At 36.6% G+C, this 20,340-nt stretch overlaps 1 protein-coding gene across 2 annotated transcripts in view; it reads left to right on the top strand.

Moving 5' to 3' along the window:
- HIBADH (3-hydroxyisobutyrate dehydrogenase) overlaps window positions 1-20,340 on the top strand; it is an 86,439-nt gene that overhangs the window by 54,532 nt on the left and 11,567 nt on the right. For both annotated transcript variants that reach the window (XM_051611347.1, XM_051611348.1), the window contains 2 exons: window positions 17,808-17,941; window positions 18,509-18,585. In XM_051611347.1, coding sequence (XP_051467307.1) covers window positions 17,808-17,941; window positions 18,509-18,585 — 211 coding nt within the window. The remainder of the gene's footprint in view (window positions 1-17,807; window positions 17,942-18,508; window positions 18,586-20,340) is intronic.

The raw sequence follows: 20,340 nt of genomic DNA, 5'->3' as shown, positions 1-20,340 counted from the left end.
CAAAATGCACCTTACATGTTTAGCCAAAAATTATTAAGGTGTTTCAAATGTTGTAGCAGGTATGATTACCCTCTCCAATAAGAGCATAATGTTAGGCTGTCTTCAGCAGATCTGATCAATGTCTGTGTATAGGCTCTGCCAATTTTAGTAATTTCTGGTGTGGATCCTTTACTTTTATGCCAGATGCTCAGTAGCTGGTTCAGGCATTTAATTTTTGATGTAATTTTTAATATTCAAACTTGGAGCAGTTATTTATTTAAATTATATAGAATTAAATATGCTTTGTAGATTTCTCCATAAACAGCTCTCTTCTCTCTTTCTTCTTTCCCCCACTCTCCAGGAAAAGGGAGATGCAGGTGTCATGAAAGCCTCTTTTTTGAGGTTTCTTAGTACAGAGAGCACAGATTGACTTCTTGCTAAGCCTCTGGATATGTAGCCAAAAAGTTTATATTAAGTACAGACCTGATCATATTTCTATGTTTTCTTCACTAAAGCCCCCACTGAACTGTAGTATGTTGATGAATAAGGGAAACAGCAGGAACCAGAGCCATACGTTGTTTATATGATCCCCCACCCATTAATCTTAAGTGAAGGGACACAATACAAAAATCAGGAAAATTTTGCTGTTAGACAGTGTTTATTAGCATTAACTCTGTATTTTGAAATGAATTGCTGTATTTCACTTATCCTTACCAGTTTCCTTATCATTCATATTCTGATTGGGCTCCATTAGGGAGCAAAAAAAAAGAAAAAAAAGAATGTTTCCCAGTTACTTACTGTAAGACCAGAGTAAGCGCAGAGTATTTGAAGGATAACATCTTAAAAACCTTATTTTCTGTATTTATATCAAGTAAAAATTGTCTTTTTTTCATCTACCTTCCTGTGTACTTAAAAAGTTAATTTGAAATTGTTATGCTACCTCTCTATGAACACAAATGTGGGTTTTTTTTTCATTTAAGAGCTTTTAAATGCATACTTCAAACATTTATTCTAGCCACTGTTTTTTCATTTACTTACATTTCAGAATTATCTTGGGCGTTTTATAGATAGCTATAAAGCAAGTAGACAATATGCCAAATTACACTGTTTATTCCAGTTTCTTGCTTCCTCATTATTTTTTGTGAGTGAGCAGGAAAAAACAGTCCAAATCTGTTGAACCAATTACACGTGTGCCAAAATATTATAGAGAGTACTTGAAAATGGGAGGTATTGAGCTATTCTCTTACTTCTTTCTTCAGTATTAACAATACTTAAAACTCTTCAGTGTATGTGATTCAATCAACTCCTGATACAGTCTGTTTTTTCTAAACCAAAAATTTGGAAAATAGAAAATAAATCTGGCTCAAGATGAGAAAATTGCTTATCCTCAAGGATGACTGTTTCTTTCCTTCCACTGTATGAACCTTCACTCTAGAGTTGATAGACTGACAAAATAACACAGCAGGTGAATAAAACGAATGGAACTACATAGGGTTTGGAAAATTTGATTTATTTGGTTGTCTTCTGCCTGCCTTAACAAGAATGGCAAGGTCCTATTTTTTTCAAGTGTATCCGTGCTGTCTTCATTTTGCTACTCTTGTATTGTCTTCCATGTTGCCACTCTTGTGGTAAGCCATCACCACCTTCAAGATATTTGTAAGATGTTTTTGGGATATGTCTGGCCAACAAGAAATTCTGGCTGAACTGTTGTATCTTTGACACCTTGCTTGTATGCAGAATCTGCCACTTGATGTGACTTGCAGCACCTATCCAACACAGTAAAGACTGTGGAAGGTAGTTACCTTAGTCTGAATGGACTGCTCTATCACTGGACTTCAGTTGTGTCAAGGAGCTGTTTGGAAAGGCTAAGAACAAGTCCCACTCCTTTGTTCCTATTCCTCTCCAGGAGGCAAAAGTGGTGAAATGGGGTGGACTCTAGCAGAACAAAACTGACTATGGCCAAGAGAGCCTCTAAAAAGGCTTGGTAGAATGAGTGGACAGTGAGGAACCACAAAAAGCAGCTTCAGATAGCAGCAGAGGACTACATAGCTTCGTGGGATCAGAAGATGCAATCTAACTGCAAGAATTGTAGGTGAACTAGTCTGCAATAGCCTAACAGGGCACCATGATCATAAATGTGATTATGAGTTACAGATAACAGAAAGGATTTTGGGCATCAGAGCAGATAAGTGTACAGACTGTGCTTGATGGAGACCTAAATACGGCCACTCTGTCTTCGTGCTTCTTACTAGCATGTCTGGCGTTTCCAGGAGGGAGCATGCGGTGGCTGTGCTACTGTATGGTAAACCCCTCTTTCCCTCTCTAAGTTTAGAGAATGGGTGAAGAAGAGGTTTTAAACTGCTGTCAGATACTGTTACCCATTCAGGCTCACTGCAGCTATCAGCATTTGCAGCTACATAGGACAGGCTTTGCAAAACAAGCCAACTTACTAGTCAACTGGCATACAAGAGCTGTTTGGTTTCTCAATGGAAAAGCAAAGCTTAAACATATGTCTGTGCTGGCAGCATGAATTACTTTCCCACGTAAGTGTCCAGAATTCCTTTATTCCTTCTTTACATTTTCAGCAGACCCATGAACTGGGAGTTCAGACACCAGGCTTCATGTTTTGTCCAAGGTTTGGTCAAGTCAGTTTGACATGTTCTTTCCTTCACTGCCAGTGGTTATAAGTCAATAGTTGGAGTGATCACTCGTGTCTCACCCACGGTCATTCCATTCACGTGTGGGCAGTTTTGGACATTTCACTCAGTTCTTTTCCAGTCACTTGTCCTGAAAATCCCTTAACCCTTTCAGTACCAGGTGACAATGGTACAAAGTGAGGGGTGAAAACATTGAGATTTTCATTTTAAGAGTAACTGCAGCAGTTTCACCTATTTTGCACTACTGCAAATAAACCTTAGTAGTTAGTTGCGTGAGTTAATATAATTTGACAGATAAATGCAATGCAGTCCTACCAGCTTCAGTCTGGGTTATTTATATCCCATGGTGTAGAGAATCCTGGCAAGTTGACATAAGAGGTCTGCATTTTTTTATAAAACTCATAGCCAGGTTAAATGCAAAAGAAATGTGGAGAACATATAGCAAAATTGTACTAACCTCACTGTGACTGGTAATTGGTGGATTTTTTCTTATTTTTGTGGTTTATTCTCCACAGAGAATCGATAAATTTATAAAAACTGTGCTGAGTGAGGCTGTACAATGATACTTCCAAAAAAAAAAAAAATCATCTCTGTAAATGTGGGGTTTTCCTCCTTTTATTCATTACTATAACTGGCACAAGTTTCTAATCTTCTCAAAGTGTATTGGTTTTATTAAGCTAAAGTGGCTTTCTTCTATGAGCTATGCATCAGTCATACAAACGGTTTCCTATTTACAGTATTTTTATAGCCTTGTTGACCTTAGAGAAGCAAGAATAATTTCTGATCATGTCCTGATATGAATTGACAGTAGCAAGTCCTACACTGGCATATTCTTTTTTTACTGTTTTTCTTTCTTATTTGTATCAACCTGGGGTTTGTATTTGGACAGCCATTTTGAAATATTTCACTGTACATCAGAATAATAGGTCCTACTGGGTTGTTGCCTGCTTGACTGGACAAAAGTCTTTTTTCTTTTTTTTTTTTTTTTTAATCATGGCTTAGCAAGTTTCAAAGAAACAGTAGAGCAAAATTAAGTAGATTTTTTGTTAATGGCTTTTTTTTGATCAGGTATTTATATTCTGTGTATGGTTTTATTATATATTAAATTCTGACAATAAGGTAGCTTTTCCTCTCTGAGGTCAGTAGTGTTCAGATTAATCAGGCTGACATTTCATGCCGGTGGGTCATGAACTGTTGATAATAGCATTAAATGGTGATTCACTTGCTGCGGGGAGCACAGCTCATTATCCAGTCACTATATTAAATCATCGCCACAAACAGCTAGAATCCTCTGTGTCTGCATGCACACACACATATCAGGGTGGGGATCTCTCCATTTTTCTGTTTATAGCAATTGTTAAAGCTGTTGCCAGCATACAAGGATGGTGGACTTCTCCCCATTTGGGAGACCGGAATAGTTCTCTCGGAACAATGTCTTTGTGTACGAAACAAGACGATGTGGTTTGTTTTCTAGCTTCTGTCTGATAAAGGGACATAATTTTTGTAGCCAGTTCTGTGTTAGACAAAAGCAAAGAAAAATAGATGTGCATCATTTGTAAAATGTTAGTGTTGGAAAAAGAACAAGATGCAAAATGAAAACAACTGAAGTCTTAAATTGCTTGTATTCATTGAGTATGGATTTTTATTTAATACTGTGTTTCAGGGGCTTCTATATTAGTTTCAGATGTGCTACTTCCTGTTAGAAACATTCATACTTGAAAAAAAATAATTAGGCACTGTCCTATTGCAAGAAAAAGCATATCTATCATAATGGAAAATTTGAAAATAGAAGACTGTCTAAATAGCTTAACAGTAGATTCATTATTTTGAATGAGAAGAAATTCCACTCTCTAATGCTTAAAAGATTTTTCAGTTAAATGCAAATCTTACTTAAATTTAAGGTGCATTCTTTAAAAATGAAATTGGAGTTAAGAGTGTTGCAAGGCTTGTGTTTAGCAATTAATATGAAATGTTGGGCTGTTTTCTCCTACCCAGAGCAGAGAGCTGGGGAGGTTCCTCCCTCCGTCCTCTGCCCTCTCCATCTGAGCCAGTATGATTTGTTTCAGTGCAAAACTGGCTGTTATTCAAAGGCAGCACTTAGAAACACTTCACTTTAAGATACGAAGGCTTGTGTCAAGTATGAGCTTCTCCAAGTTTTTGTAAGTGACACTGGAGAAGTGAGGGGTTTTTTTTAATGTATTATATTTTTTCTAGAAGGCACTATGTTTAATCAGGACCTAAATATTAATTAGCATGAGAACTGTGTTAACCTGAGTATTAACTTTAAAACTGAGACGTTTGGGGTTTGTTTACATATATGCACATTTTTATAATTTTATAGAAATGGTTACAGAAAGAGGAACCCTTTTCCGAAGCAATGAGCACACCGTATACTTTAAGAGAAGTAAAAAAAAGGGATTATGAAGGGAAACATTCTAAATTCCTCAGATTGCCTTTTTTTTTTTTTGGGGGGGGGGGGGGTTAAATAGCAGCTAAAGCGGCCAAGAGAAACAGAACATGAAAAAACTGTAGACCACTAGAGGTCACTGTTTGGTAATCAACTTCTAATGAACCAGAACTGTCAAGAAGGCCAATAAATTACACTGTGGATTTTTCTAATTATGAATTCCTATTTAATCATTCAATGACAAGTTAACTGTGGCAGCTCTTCTATGTACTTTGCATACACAGTTATGTTAATGTACTATTATATTTCTTAGGATGGAGGCCCTCCATCATTAGAGCAGTTCATTACCAAAGACTCTCTTATCTAATCATAATTACTGATTATGAGAAATAATTAACTTTGTTACCCTCTTGATTCTGTTCATAGGCAAAATGCACTCTTTTTCTTTCCTTTTTTTTTTTTTTTTTTTCCCCATGAAAGACCAGGGCAAGTACTGACTTTAGAAACCTTTACATTAAAGAAAAGAGGTTAATTTGGTTTTGTGCAAATTTGTTTGTACACAGCTGTAGTGTTGGAATAGTTACAGTTAATGGGGAAAAAAGAGGTACATGAATTATTTTATAGTGAGTCTCCTTAAGTTGTCATTCAGTACAGTTAAATGTGAAAATGTTCTTTGTTTCATGAAAATACAGCATTTGGAGCATGTAAAGATTTGTAAATTTAAACCATATGATTGTGTATTTGCTCATCCTGAAACAATAAAAGTAATAATAAAAATAGTATCTCTTTAAAAAATATTTCCATACTAAACTTAGAACTAGTTCATACATAAAGAAGTATGACTTCTAATGAAATTACAAGTTTTTTAACTCATTGGATAAGTGGCATCAAGAACATTTGAGAACACTGAAAAGTACATTGCATTTTAGGCTGGAGGGCAATGCTAAATCTAGTTCTCTAAAAGAGATGTACTATCTGTTTTGCAGAGGAATAATAATAGAATTATGTGCGAAGGATCCCTAAACAGGAAATATAACTGGTAAAGGCCTTATAATGCAGGGATTCCTTAAATGGAAGCTTTGTATCTTTCCAATTTGGGCTGCTTTTCTAGCAGTTGTTGTCATCCTGCATTATTATACTGCTTTGCCTTTTCAGTGCTGAATAAAAGCTTTGAGAATTAACTGTGAATATGCGGAAACTGGGTGGCAGAAAATGCTATGTTACTTTATGGATATAGAGTTAGGAATGCTTAAAAATAAGCATATATTTTAAAGGACAAGCTGAAAGATAGACTGTGTGGGCTGCTTACTGTATCCAGAGGCAAGATTTAATGCCGAAGTGCTTACAGAGAGGACAGACGTAGCTGAAGCAATGCACTCTGATGGTGGTTTAGATTATAAAAAAAAATGTTTGGTCTCATACCACTGATGACACTTTAAGGAATAAGGGTCAAAACTCATTAAAAAATGTTCAGTGCAGTCTTCAGTCCTATTTTTTAAGCGTTTCCTTCTGACTTCAGCTCTTAAAGCTGCATCAGTTGTCCTGTCATAAACTGTACCTGTAACAGGTAAAATTAAAACTCAAAGCTGGACAACTCTCCAGCAGAAAATACTGAAAATAGATTTATTTTAAAATTATTTGCCTGACACTTATTTATGGTTATGTGTTGCTATTTTATTTTAAAATGTTGCTAGATTCCTACTATTAAATACTACATTCTTTTTAAATGTTGTGAATGTAAATATGCCCTACTGCTTCTGATTGGCATATGGCATTTCTATATTTTCAGCTCTTAGATAAATCAGAAATTCTGAGTGCTGTGTTGTTCCACGCCATTTTAGTGCCTTTTGTTTTATTTTTCTGTGTTTACAGTGTTTTAATTTTCTTATGTAACGGGAAAGGACAAATGAATGCATCCATAGGAGTTTATCTTCGTGATTTTAGGCTTCTGGAGCTGGCTTTCTAAGAAGCAAACCTTTTATTAAGCAGAACACTTGAACCTATCCCTGTTGAGCCATGCAGCTTAAATGCCCACCTCAGTGTGATTTTTTTATAGATTTATTTTTTTAGCAATGTGCTTAATGCCTTCATTATTCAGAGAAAAAAAAACAAGCATGCTATAGTGTTTTGTTGTTTTTGGGGTTCTGTATGAGGGTAAGATGGTAAAGCAAATCATAAAGGACTAAAGTATTTCAAGTCTTTTTGTGTTAAGATTGTGTTATGGTTGTACTGATACTGGATAAATATGTAAACAATAATATTAAAAATTCCTGGTATATTTTCCCTTTGAAGGTTCTTGGTTTTCTGTTACATTAAAGGGGTTTCAGGTATTAAATATCTATTCCACAATGCTATGTAAACATACTTGCATTTTGCTGAGGAGTTAAAGTAGAATGTGCAGGTATTTCGTACTTTCCAGATAGAGACATTCAAGTCCAACTAGCAAAATTTGCAAACATGGTGGCCTGTGGGTAACTGCTTTTTGTAATTTACAGAAAATGGCACGGTTGGCCACACATCTGGTTTTGTTGGTCATTAATTTGCATGTATGTTGCTCAGTTAAATCAGATGAGATGAAAAGCTGCAATGCCAAGGTGAACTGCTATTTGTTGCTTTTGCTGTCCCACAGAAATGTTAAACTTTGGGGGTTTTGATGTTGTTGTTCATTTTGGTATTGTCTGTGGATTCTCGTTAGAGCAGATAGACTAGCTTTTCTGGGATTTTACATTCTCTTTTTCTAAAGAAACATTGTAAATGTTTATCCTTTCAAGCTTTTTCTCCTACAGTCCTATAACAGCCTATTTTCTGGTTGCTGTTCTTCTGCATAGAGTAGGAGCTTCTGAAGAAAGTGGGGTTGTGATGACCTCGGTGTGTGTTAATTATGCAACTCTGTCACCTTTCGAATACCAGACAAAAGTTATACTTTGTTTTTAGATTATGTGATTGAGATAAAGTTTTATTTTTAGTTCCTGAAGCCTCATCCAGTCAAGATGGGAATTGTGCTAGAGCCTATTTGCGGAATCTTAGTTTTGTGGAGGGTTAACAGTGACCCACAGAGTTGAAAAGCTGTGTGCATGTTCATGTTCCATTTTTGGACTTCCCCTAAAAGACTAGAAATGTAAACAGTGCTGAGCAAGAAGATGATGAGGTACTTTTTTTTTTTTTTTTTCTCTTGTAGTTGGTATTTATCTTGTATTTGATGCTTTGCTTACTGAGAACCTAGCAATGGTTAACCAGATAGGTTAGTGCCATGTGCTTTACATTTGGACTGTCCTGAAGTCTGCTTTCAAACTTTGGTATCTTGGATACATGGAATATACTGTTCCCATTTGTCATTGGCTGTCCAGCCTTCTTGCTAAATTTCAGACAAAAAATGAAATACTTGTTTTGAACTGTGGTAAGCTCTATGTAGCTAGTTTTGCTGTCCACAGCTGTAGATACTTGCAGTTGCTGTTGTTAAGTTTTAATATTTCCATTTAGATCTGCAACCTTAAATGAGATTTAGACCATGTATTAAATATTAGAGATAGGTAAGGGAGGAGCTAAATCTGATACCCCAGCAGGAGCACCTAAGGGCTTTTTCTGTTGTCTAGGGCTTTTTATGGTGAAGTACAAACTAAAGGCGGGAAATAGGAGAGATGACTGGCATGAGCTACTGTTTTTGATACAGTATTTTGGGTATTAAAAGCAAATAATTTAATCAATCATACTTTATTTCCCTTCTTGTTGCAATGCTGTTAACCTCTTTACTTAGTAACTTTTTGGGTGCTTGGATTTTTCTCTTGGACAATGCAATGACTAGAACGAAATGTAATGCTTTTAAAACCTGCTGCAGACAGAAAGATCTCATTAGGCCTTTCAGCTCATACTTCTGTTGAAAAAGTTAAAAGTATCTTCTGTGTGTATTTGCCTTTTGCAACTTATTTTCTTTGGCTAATCCTTTTGGAGGCTTTGGTTACTACTTAATACCATCTCGTAAAATTTTCTTGGTGCACTCGGTCCATATTAAACTGCCTTAACAACAGCTTCTACTGAGTATTTGCATGATTTATTGAGAGGGCATACTCTTCTGGGTTTTGGCATCCTTCTATAGTACATCTGAATCATATTGAAGATATTCATTCTGGCAGCCATGGCCAAGTTCAAGTACTAATCTCTGTAGAATTCCACTTAGGGGTTCCCTTAAAACATAAAGCTTCCCATTACCGTTTTGCCTATTTTATTTAATACGTTCTTTATCCTTCCCTCTACACTAACTTCTGCCTTCAGTTCCTGATTATGTTTACATATTTTTTTTCTGTGCCCAAAAGGGATATCCTCTGCTACTGTAACACTTGTATGTACCTATTGTTTATATGCATGTATCCTCATGATTATTGTAAATCCCTAAGCATATTCTCCTTGAAGCCCCTGAGGATCTTTTCATGTACAGCAACACTTATCTGATTGCAGTGTGGGACTGGAGAGTTTGGTACTGTCTTTTGTCTTCAGACAGCACCTAGCAAAATTGAGAACCCACCATGACAGCAAAGGAAGTGCTAAAGAAAGGCTGTTAAAGCATTCTCTAGCTCATCTTCTGCCTTCATGTTATTCTGGGAGGAAAAAACCTGTTTAATTACTCCCTCTCATGCTGCACTATCCAGAACAGGTAGCATATTGCACATCTCTCTTGCATCTTTCTTTCAGTCTCTGCTACTGCTAGGAAAATAGCTGCATGAAGCATTAATGCTGATGCACACAGTCTGATCTCGCCTTCATTCTTGCCTGTGTTTGTGGGCGGCGAGGGTGGAGGAGGAGGAGGGAATTATTATTCTGCTGCTGACACAGGGAGAATGAGAGTGGCTTGATGCAACAGAAGATTATGTTCCCTGAGGATAAACAAACAGAAGGAGATAAATTAGGAGAGAGGATAATCCTGTTAATATGTGCATTCCTTAATTCTGATTCAATTTTTCAAAAATGTATGATTTCTCAGAGGTTAGAGATTTAATTCATACCTGTAAACCATCCCTAAAACTTTACCTTTTAGACTGTGGAGTAACACTTGGAGTTGGCATTTGAGATGCACAAATTTGCCCATAAATGGAAACTGTAGGTCGTGATATGAATGTCGACTGAGGGAAAAACAGTGATGTGCACATCACTGTCCCTTCATCAGTTAAAAAAAAAACAACAAAGCAACAAACTTCTGTTCTCAGGACTGTTTCATAATACTGTTTGTTAGGAAGCCGCAGCAGCTTATTCCTCACAGTCTTCTGTTGCTTTTTCAGCAGAAGCTGGGCCATTGTGATATTTATCTGAATTCAAACAAGGCTAATTAAAAGAGCTGCTGACAGTTGTTGTGATCTGACTTTGACTGGAGCTTGATGGTCATTATGGGTAAATAATGAACCAGGTCTGCAAATGTAGCAGCTGCCAAGTTGGGATAGAACAGCTATTGCGTCCAATTTAAGGATCTATCGACCGCTTCCCTTCTCCCTGCAGATCTTCTTTCTAGCAGAAAACTAATGCTTTCTGCTGCTTTGTTTTGTGGTTTCAGCTATTTCTGATATAGTCTATAATTTTCTTTTAAATATTTAACCTAGTTCATTATTAGCTTTCAGAGTTAACAACTTTTCCACTGGGCTTTCTTTGCATTTTTATTTTGTTTTGGTTTGTGTGCAGGTTTTTTTGCAGTTTGTTTTTATGTGCAGTGTAACTGCTTAAATAATGATGATAATGTGTATTTAATTTGCCTGTTGCTGCAGAACAAAAATCCACTAGACTTTTTTCTTTGCATGGTCATAATTTAACAAATTGTATAATTGAATTATGCTGTAAAAGTAATACTTCTACATCCTTAAGCATGCTTTTGTCTAGAGCAGTATTGGGTGCTCATTGTATAAATCTTCAAACACTGACCTGATCCTCCATTTCCATTTTTGTTCAAACATCACTACTTTATGAGGCATGGTGATGCAAAGCTTTATTTATCAGAAGAGGGGAACAGCAATGACTTTCATTAAGCTGCTTTTCCAAGTACCTTGTCGCTTCATCATGAGGTTTGCCTTGTCCCATTAGCAGGTAGGAATGGGCGTGTTAAAGGGAAAACAGCAACTTTTCATAATAATTCAACTTTCTTCTAAAATCCACATCATTATAAATGCAGAACAGGCATTTAAAAGCCACCACATAATTTGATAGACACAAAACCTTAGCACACCTACCCCGCGCTTGCTCAGCTGCCATTAGGAAAGGCAGCGAGTATTATGTAAAATGTACGAAGGCGGTTGTGCATCGTGCATAATGCAGCAGAACTAGGGAGCTTGCTGGGACGAAATGATCCCAAGCGTGCCCCTAAAAGACAAGTCTTGCTTTGAGATATAATGATGAAAAATTGCCCATTTATTTGTGTCTTTGCATTTCAGCAAAGACGAAACTTTGACTCGTTCTCTGTGGTGCTGCGGCAGGGCTTTTGTGCACGTAGGTGTGTGCGCGCGGGTGTTTCTGTTCTCGCTCTGGAAAGGCCAGTGATACGTTAACAAGGGGTTATGTTATGCTGGTTTATGTTAAACCAGATCACCCCCTAACATGTGCGGAACCATTCATCTGTGTCACCAAAACCCAAGAGAACATCTGACATGGACTTTGAAACAGAAACAGTGATCACTTACAAATCAAACATGGCACGCTCTAAACCGATTGTGCACGGCAATCTTTTTGAGAAAGGACAACTAATTGAACATGATAAAGTGTAAAGTTAATTAACACCCTTAAATTTGTTGATTACTTTCACGGGATTATATTGTTCGTTGAGGAGCAGCTTTCCATCCCAGCTGTCGCCTTTTTAGCGAATGTCTCTGGTAAACAATAGAGACACCATAACAAGTTGTAAATGGTCCCTGTGACAGCAGCCCCTTGTGAGGCTGCATCTGTAGAAAATGATTAGAACAATTGCATTTTAAAGACGGCTCACATTGCAGCCCGGTCCCATCGGCCCTCTTCTTTATCTCTGCTGATGGCAGACTGGTTAAAACATTTAAGTTATTTTGAGCAAATTAAGTGATTTACTGTGTTTTAGTTATTTGGCAGCAGAATAGCTTCATAGGTCTAGCTTTGATGCTGATTTTTGCAATAGGGTGAAACACAACCCCTGTGAGTCATCTTGTGCTTTAGGCTTTTTTTCTGACACTGTTCTATTTATTTGTTTCCTGGAAATAGATTGAGCATGGCAGACATTGTCTATGAAGCAAGTAGAAAAAATTGATCCCCTATTTATATTTTATAATAGAACCAGTCTCCTTGTGATTATTTAAAATTTATAGCAGAATTTTAAATACTCTCCAGTAGGGACTTGTAGCTGATTTTGCCTATACGTGCCTTTTGGATTTTGGATTTATATATAGTAAAACAATAGTAAACTTTTCTGTTAATCTTTCTTTGTGTATCTTGGTTTAACTTTTTGTGAGTTGCGAAAGACAAAATATTTCATGTGAGCTGGCAGGTACTTAAATAGAGCTGCTTAGTCTTTAAAAACACACACACATATACAAGATACACCAACGCAGGCTCTCAAGTTTAACCTATCTGAAAGAGCAAATATGACAAGAATCTGATTTTTCAGGCAACTGAAACTGCATTTTTGCAAAAAATATTGGAATAAAGGACCTGTGTTCCCTTGCTCTTCCCAAATAATAACAGGCAAAGCCTCAACTCTTAGACTTGAGGGTGTGACATTGTAAAACAGGACAGAAACTCTTAACAGTTTTTCTTGTGGGTTTTTTGTTGCTTTTTTTTTTTCTTGAATTCAGTTTAGATCACAAAATTAGTTGATGAAATTGCATAATAGATTACATTTTGAATAGAAAAATTACAAAATAGAGGGGTTTTTTTTTCATAAGCTTCTTGAATTTGTGGCTCTCATATCCCACTTGTCCTTTGGAGACTTTGAAGCAGCTATGTTCACTTTGTTTCAATTTTTTCTTCTCAACTTTGTCAGCAACATTTTTTTTTTTTTTAATCTGCAAGTGCAATGCAACAGTGATTTAAATATTTTGGCACAGGGATATATGCTTGGGTGCTCTGGGTTTTCAGCAGTGTAACTGTTCTGCATCACCACTGTGATGGTGCGCTAATGCATAGCCTTATTAATATTACTTCTTTTTAACTCATCTGCTCGCTCTTCTTGTAGAAATGTAATAAAACTGAAACCGAAAGCAGATACTTTCATGTAACATGTTTACAGGAACACTTTTTTTCTAGCAAATTGTATTCTTAATAATAAGCAATCTGCTTGAAACCAAAATGATTTTTTTTTAATATAGCTATAAATGTAAGACTTTTTTTTTTTTTTTTTTTAACTGGAAACACTGGTGGCAAATTACAAGTCTTTTTCAAATACGTTAAATGCTCTTTTAGCTGCACTTGTAGTAAGCAACAAAAAGCGAATATGGAAGGGCAGGGTGGCTATTGAATTAGGCTGCCTGGCCTGGAGGCTAAAAGTTGAGATCATCTCCAAATTGTCCTAGGACAGCTGTGACCAGTTGCTGTTGTCATATGGCAGCTTCTAAGACTTTAGTTTTTCATCTAAATTTTTTAAATCTTGATGCTCTGCAATCCATTGGCAATCAAACTGAGAAATACGTGGATTGAATTAATCCTTGCCACACAAGTAACTCAGCCAGATGCAACAGGATGCTTTGAAGAACAGTTCTTTATGTATCTCTTCTGAAAGAAAAAAATAATTTTTCAGATCTCAGTCCAAAACCACCTGAGTGGGAAACCCAGTCTCTAAGTGGCTATGCCATACTGCAGTGCTAGTCTGTAACTTCTCACCCTGCTTTTTGCCAGATTAATGTTTTTTGCATGCCACTTTACTAACGAGATCTCTTAACATATTTATCTGCAAAACTGTTCCTGTCAGCTCACATCTCTGGGAAAAACTCTCTCATGACTTGGAGTTGAGCTACTTTGTGGGATTTGCTGGTTTGACCTTCTTAGAGGATTCTGCACACAGGTGTGGGGGAATCATCCTAGAGAAGCCAAGTGCAGGACTGCAGTCATGGGATCCAGCAACTTGGCTTTGCAGTGGAGGAAATCTTACATGTGCTAATCACAAATACAGTTTCTCAGAAAAACATTCCCTGAGGATGAGAAGAGGTTTTTGTATTTTAGAAAGAACAAATAGTTTGATCCTAGTCAGCAGTGATACATGAAGTCCTATCCTAGATGGTTGGAGATCTTTAAAACAACAAAAGATGAAAAGTAATCATTAGGTTTTTGAAGTTATGTTAGCTGCTCTGCCTTCTCCCTTGCACTCTTTAGGGTTGTTAGAAGCTGATAATACTTTACTGGCTTGTGTTGTTGGTATGGAATCTGTGATTGTGAAATAAAGCTGTGCATTCTTCTCTAATTATTTTTTATTTCTATTTTTAGCTGAAGCTACGGTTCTTGTACTCCTAGAATCCCTGCCAATTTTTTTTTTAATTGCCAGTGTTATAGATTTGCTGTGTTGCTTGTTTAATTCTGATAAAATAGTGATAGTTGGCAAGAACCCTTGCTGATAAATTTTACCATGAAGTAAACGGGTTTATTGTTTTTAAAAAGAGAATTTTTAAGCCTTCTGCATTATACAGTAAATTGCTCTCTTTTTTTCTACATAACTAATTTATTTTTTCTACTTGAAATGTAAGTGTTTGAACAAGTGAGAGAGTGCAGCTGTCAGAAGATTAACCAGCTGAAAACTATTGTCAGCATTAATTTTGCTCTAATAAATGACTCTCTGAAGCTATTTAGCAGTCTGTAATCTAGATACAAGGCTATTGACCTATGATGGATAGTACTGGATTTTGTTTGTAAGCTTTGACTTAAATTGTCTACTTAATTTGCTGCAGGTCAGATCACAGGATTAGTAGTAAAGGCCATTATGTGGTTTGAATAAAAATAGCTAGAGGAATGAAATGAAAATCTTCGTGTTTATTAATGTAGCAATCTTTGTGGTCATGTACCTAATAAACCAGTAGCCAACAAGATGACAATGACCTGTTTGTGCTAGCTGTAAATCTAGACTTTACTCTTAGCCTAGTTCCTGTGAATTGCCCAGGAGGAGTTGTTCAAGTGAGATTAAGGATTGGCTGCGAATGGGGCGTATCTCAACCTGAGCAGGAAGATCTTTACCACAGTAGGTATTTCAGTACTTCAACAATATTGTTCTAGGAGGAGCAGTGGTGTCTATATTGACTGATTATTTTTAAAGCTGTGGGTCTGAGCTTGTTTGGATGCTCCAGTTCTGGACTTACCAGCACAAAAAAGATACATATTTACTGAAGTGAGGCAGCTAAGGGCCATAACAATCAGGAAGAGACTGGAGCATCTTTCATGTGAGACGAGAAAGAGAACTGAGACTGTTTAACACAAAGAGAAGGCTCGGGGGGGATCTTACCAATGTGTACGAAAAGCTGATGGGAGAGAATTAAGAGGAGGGAGCCTGACTCTGCTCATTGGTGCCGAGTGACAGGATAGGTGGCAGTGGGCACAAATTAAAACATAGGAAATTCCATCTGAAACACAAGAAAACACTTTACTCTGAGGGTAGTCAAACACCAGAAGAGGTTGCCTAAGAGGCTGTGGCATCTCTATCCTTGAAGATACTCAGAGGCCAAGTGGACACAGTCCTGGGCAACCTGCTCCAGGTGACCCTGCTCAGCCAAGGCAGTTGATCTACACAGTCTTGAGAGTTCCCTTCCAACCCCAACAATCCCATGATTCTGTGATTCTATGTCATAATATAGGTTGATCATCCACTTCCATCAATGTAACCCTCTTCCTGCTGTTGCCTATTTTCACATAATTGGTAGATACTTATTATTTTTGAGGCCTTGATCTGCCAGTGTTGCCTAAATTACTCCATTAATTCAAAAGGTGGTGCAGATTGGAAGGCAGAATGAGGGAGATAAATGCTTGGCAGATAGAGAGATGGGCATTTGTAGACACAGAAACACAGAGACAGTGAATCAGCTGAAATTTTTATGGAAAAGCAAACAAAAATTCTTCAAATTCTTCAGTGTGAGGAGCTGCAATGTTGCTGTCCTTGATCTCAGAAAGGAAGTCCAATACTGACCACTTCATTCTTTAGCTGAGGTACAGCACTTATGTGGGCTTAAGACTTTTAAGTTGAGAAAAGCTCTGATTAGCCTGCTGTGATTGCCTACTTTATCAAGACTTTGTGCACAAATGTAGTTGCCATGGTGGCTTACTTATGGCCTTGTTCCTTCTCTTTTTATTGTTTTTATTACATAATTTCACTTAGTAATGGGGAACAAGGAAAGCAGAAATGTCCTGTTTAAGTGGGATATACTTCTGACAGAATAACTTTTTTGCTATTTGAGGTTAGATGGAGGGGTTTGTTTTGATGTGTTTGGGTTTTTTTAAACAAAAAGCTCTATCTTCAACTGGTAAGCTTTTTAAGATTCCATTTTTTTTGTTGCTATACAACATCTAGCTTTGTGAAGACAGTTCCAGTTACACTCAGGAAACTTTTTCAATAAAACCGTGTATTAATGTTTATTATGGTATATTAACGTTTATTATAATTGGTAACAAAAAACTGTGAATCATAGCTGGAGAGCAGCCTGACTTACTGTAGAAGCAGAGTGGCCTGCCACATGGAATATGAGCAAACTGTTTCTCTTGGATATTCTGTGTGTAAGAATACTGTACCTAACTGAGCACATTTAATTTGAAAATAGGTTGTTATCTGCAGCTGTACATCCTAACAGGCCAAAGTTTGATACATAGAAAATTTATAGTGGCTTTGCTTCTTGCTGAAGTGAAAAATAGTGAGGAAGCTGATGTGTTCATCAGCTTTTTTCTAGTAGTTCTATGCATTAAATGTTAGGAGTGAGAAGATTAAGGATGAATAAATATTTGTATTAGAATTAGGCTTCTTTTAAGGAATAGAATATTTCATGGAGGTGATAAATACCACATTTACTTGTTTTGTGCTTAAGAACTGTATAATCAAAGAACTGTGGTGTAAGCTTACTGACCTGTGGCAAAAACAGGACAGACTTACAGGAATAAAACTTGGAATAGTGTGTTTGTGTATATGTCTGAACAATTTTTACCTTGCTTTTTACATAATTCTTTACATAGTTGTGTGTGTTAAATTTATGTGTAGGAAACTAACACAAACTTTCTCAAATTAAGTAGGCTTTCACTTCAAATTAGAAACATAATAAACTGCAGAGATTGGCTTGGTTTTATATGCCATTGTCTTTTAGATGTTCAATTACATGAAAATCTGGAAGCACTGATAAAAATTAGCCTAGGTTTGGAAAACCTGATAAATGCAGAGTTAATTTCGAGCAATAGTTTGTCAGTACTCATATGGGAAGAGTAGTTCAACAAAACAGAAATTTTGTTTAGTAATTCAGATGCAATGAACTTTGTGGAGTACAAAGTTGCGGGAAAGGTCGATTGTTTCCTTGTATGAAACTATGAACAGTAACATTGCCAGTTTTCATTAAGTCTCATTAATTGTTTATCCACCAGTATACCTGGACAATAAGGTGGTTTTATCTTCATCATATTGTAGAATTTAGATCTCCATCCTCTAAGTACTGGGACTATATGCTTACTTTCACATACACTTTGAGAATTTCGTTGTGAGTGAAGTATCAAGCACAGAAATTTTACATCATCAGACCCTTACTGATAAGCAGAACTATTAATTTTTAATTTTTTTTTTCAATAGTGATATGAAATCCAATGTTGTCTTGATTCAGGTGTTGGTGCTGCTCGAGCTGGAAACCTTACTTTCATGGTGGGTGGAGCAGAGCAAGAATTTAATGCTGCCAAGGAGTTGCTGACGTGCATGGGTTCTAATGTGGTCTACTGTGGAGAGGTTGGAACCGGCCAGGTAAGGCTTCCTGGGGGGTTACTAGTTATCTCAGTCTTTTATTTTTGTTGCTTTGTTTTTATGTAATGATATCTACTCTTTTATTCCAAAACTAAAAGCTGGATCACATATCTTTTCACTTGTTTGCTTGTTGTCTTGTCTCCAGCCATATGTGTAGAAAATAACCTCATAGCACTCTTCTCCAGGGTCTTGTATAGCTTAGCACCAAAACATCTGACATGGTGCTTCCCCACATTGGCTTGCTAAGATTGTATTTCTTAGAGGACACAGATTTTTGCTTTGCTTCTTCTAACTTTAGATGTACAGAATGTTCTGAAGGAAAAACTGTCTGTACATGACATGTATACTAACTGAGCTACTGTACTAAGAGAAAAAGTTTTTCCTAATCTCTGAAGCAACCATAGCACAGCTTTCATTGACTTACTATTGTAGATCTGTGCTCACTGGTGCTACCTTTAGAAGAGAGCTGTCAGAACATATTTGATCGTACTGTTCAGTTAAAGAAGATTACTACACATTAGGCCTCTGAAAATGCAGAAACTAATTCATGGTTCAACTTACTTTCAGGCTGCAAAGATCTGCAACAATATGCTTTTGGGGATCAGTATGATTGGAACTGCTGAGGCTATGAATCTTGGAATCAGGTTAGTTTGATTTTTTTATTGGATCGCAGCATTTTTTCTGTGTAATCAGTTTTTGTGTTTTACAGTTGATTTTCACTGAGATGGTGATTACATGGCGTAGATAAACTTTTGCCAGAAATTCTCTTGTAAAGCCATTAACTTGCTAAAGGGATTATCTAACTAAAGTAGGGCTTTTTCAGAACAGGAATATTCTCTTGTATTGGCTGCATAGGTTGTTGCATTCTGCATTTAAAGTCAAGTTTGTTTTCCTGCTGTAGCATAATGCACAATATTGTAGTACAATGTTTGTCTTGCATTGTAAACATTCAGAGGTAATATAGAAGCAACTTTCTCTTTGTATTCTAAGCTAATGACTCAGTGTATGCAGAGTACCATGCTCCCTTATAGCTCTTGTTGGCTTTCTTTACTTTGTTAAATTGTTGCAAAACATATTGTAAAGTAAAACTTCTAGTACAGTGTGCATATCAAATTAAGATCAAAGCATAAAAAAGAACATCTGCGTTTATGTGTGACTTTACCACTGCAGTTTGTCCTAACTGCCAAAACTCCTACTTTGTCAAAAAGCTGGAGTATGCTCCCTATGACTCTTGTCAATGTTAAGAGTACGCGTTCTTTTCTAGCAGGTGGTGCATCTGACTTGTAAGTGGCAGCAGATTCGAACAAAATAGTTTTTATCTTTCTGATTGTAACCTATTTATTTTGCTGTGGTCTTTGACGTTTTGGGTTGTATTCTAATAGATTGTATGGAAGTACCAGTTCAGTATCACAGTATTTCAGTCTTCATAAATTTTCTTAGGCAGTTCTAAATAATTTGTAAGTTTAAGCAGAGAGAAGTCCTAGGTTCGAAGAGATTATCTTACAATTGTGTATCTTTTAAGGGCTCTTCATGAATTATTTATCTGCATAGCTGCATTCTTAAAACTGGCCTACTAGAACTACCGATATTGTAGATACTTCTCAACTGAGCTTTAGACTGTGCACTCATGGGAATTTGATACATTATAAAAACAGCAAGAGGGCATCAAATGCTTAAATAAATAAAAAAGAACACCTATATGTGTGCACATACACGAGGCAATGTAATGGATTCACATTTCCTCTTAATTACCATATCAAGATGCAGTTGTTTTATTGAATTGCCCTTGTCTCAGATGTTAGACTATCTTGACCTATTAAGTTGTCATGTTGTAATTGAGATAAAAGAGGAATTTGCTTTGCATCAGTGCTAATTGGTTTATCAATATCCTGTACCATTTACATTTTAAAATTGAGAGTCTGCAAGATACTGAAGCATGTCTGCATCAAGGCATAATAAAACAGTAGCATTATATACAACTATTGTAATACAGTGTAGTGTAAAGCTTTCATCAGGTTCTGTTTTAAGTCATGGTTCACTTAATAAAGCATATGCAACTGATTTTTTCATTATATTTTTATCTACATTTGTAAGAATTATTAGAGTTAAAACTGAAGAGAAAATAAAATCAGGAGGTTTGGAAGACATATATTCTGGCCATGTGAGCCTTGCGAAGAAGGATTTGATGTCTGCAGTCACTGTAGCTTGAAGGTCTTTGGAATTTTCATTTCTCATTTGAACCTTCTCCAGTTTAGATTCTGGCTGAACTTCCATTTAGCATTTGTAAGCAAAATTCCAGTGTGAAAGTGGCAAGATAAAAACCTCCCTACAATCACCTTAATCAAGAAGGAGCTGTATTTGTTGTAGAAGAAACATGCTGGTTGTAACCGGAATTATAC

This window comes from Apus apus, chromosome 2 (genome assembly GCF_020740795.1).
Source record: "Apus apus isolate bApuApu2 chromosome 2, bApuApu2.pri.cur, whole genome shotgun sequence".
NCBI classification, from domain to species: Eukaryota; Metazoa; Chordata; class Aves; order Apodiformes; family Apodidae; genus Apus; species Apus apus.
Note: the sequence above shows the minus strand (reverse complement) of the source record. Positions and strands in the feature narration are given on the sequence as shown.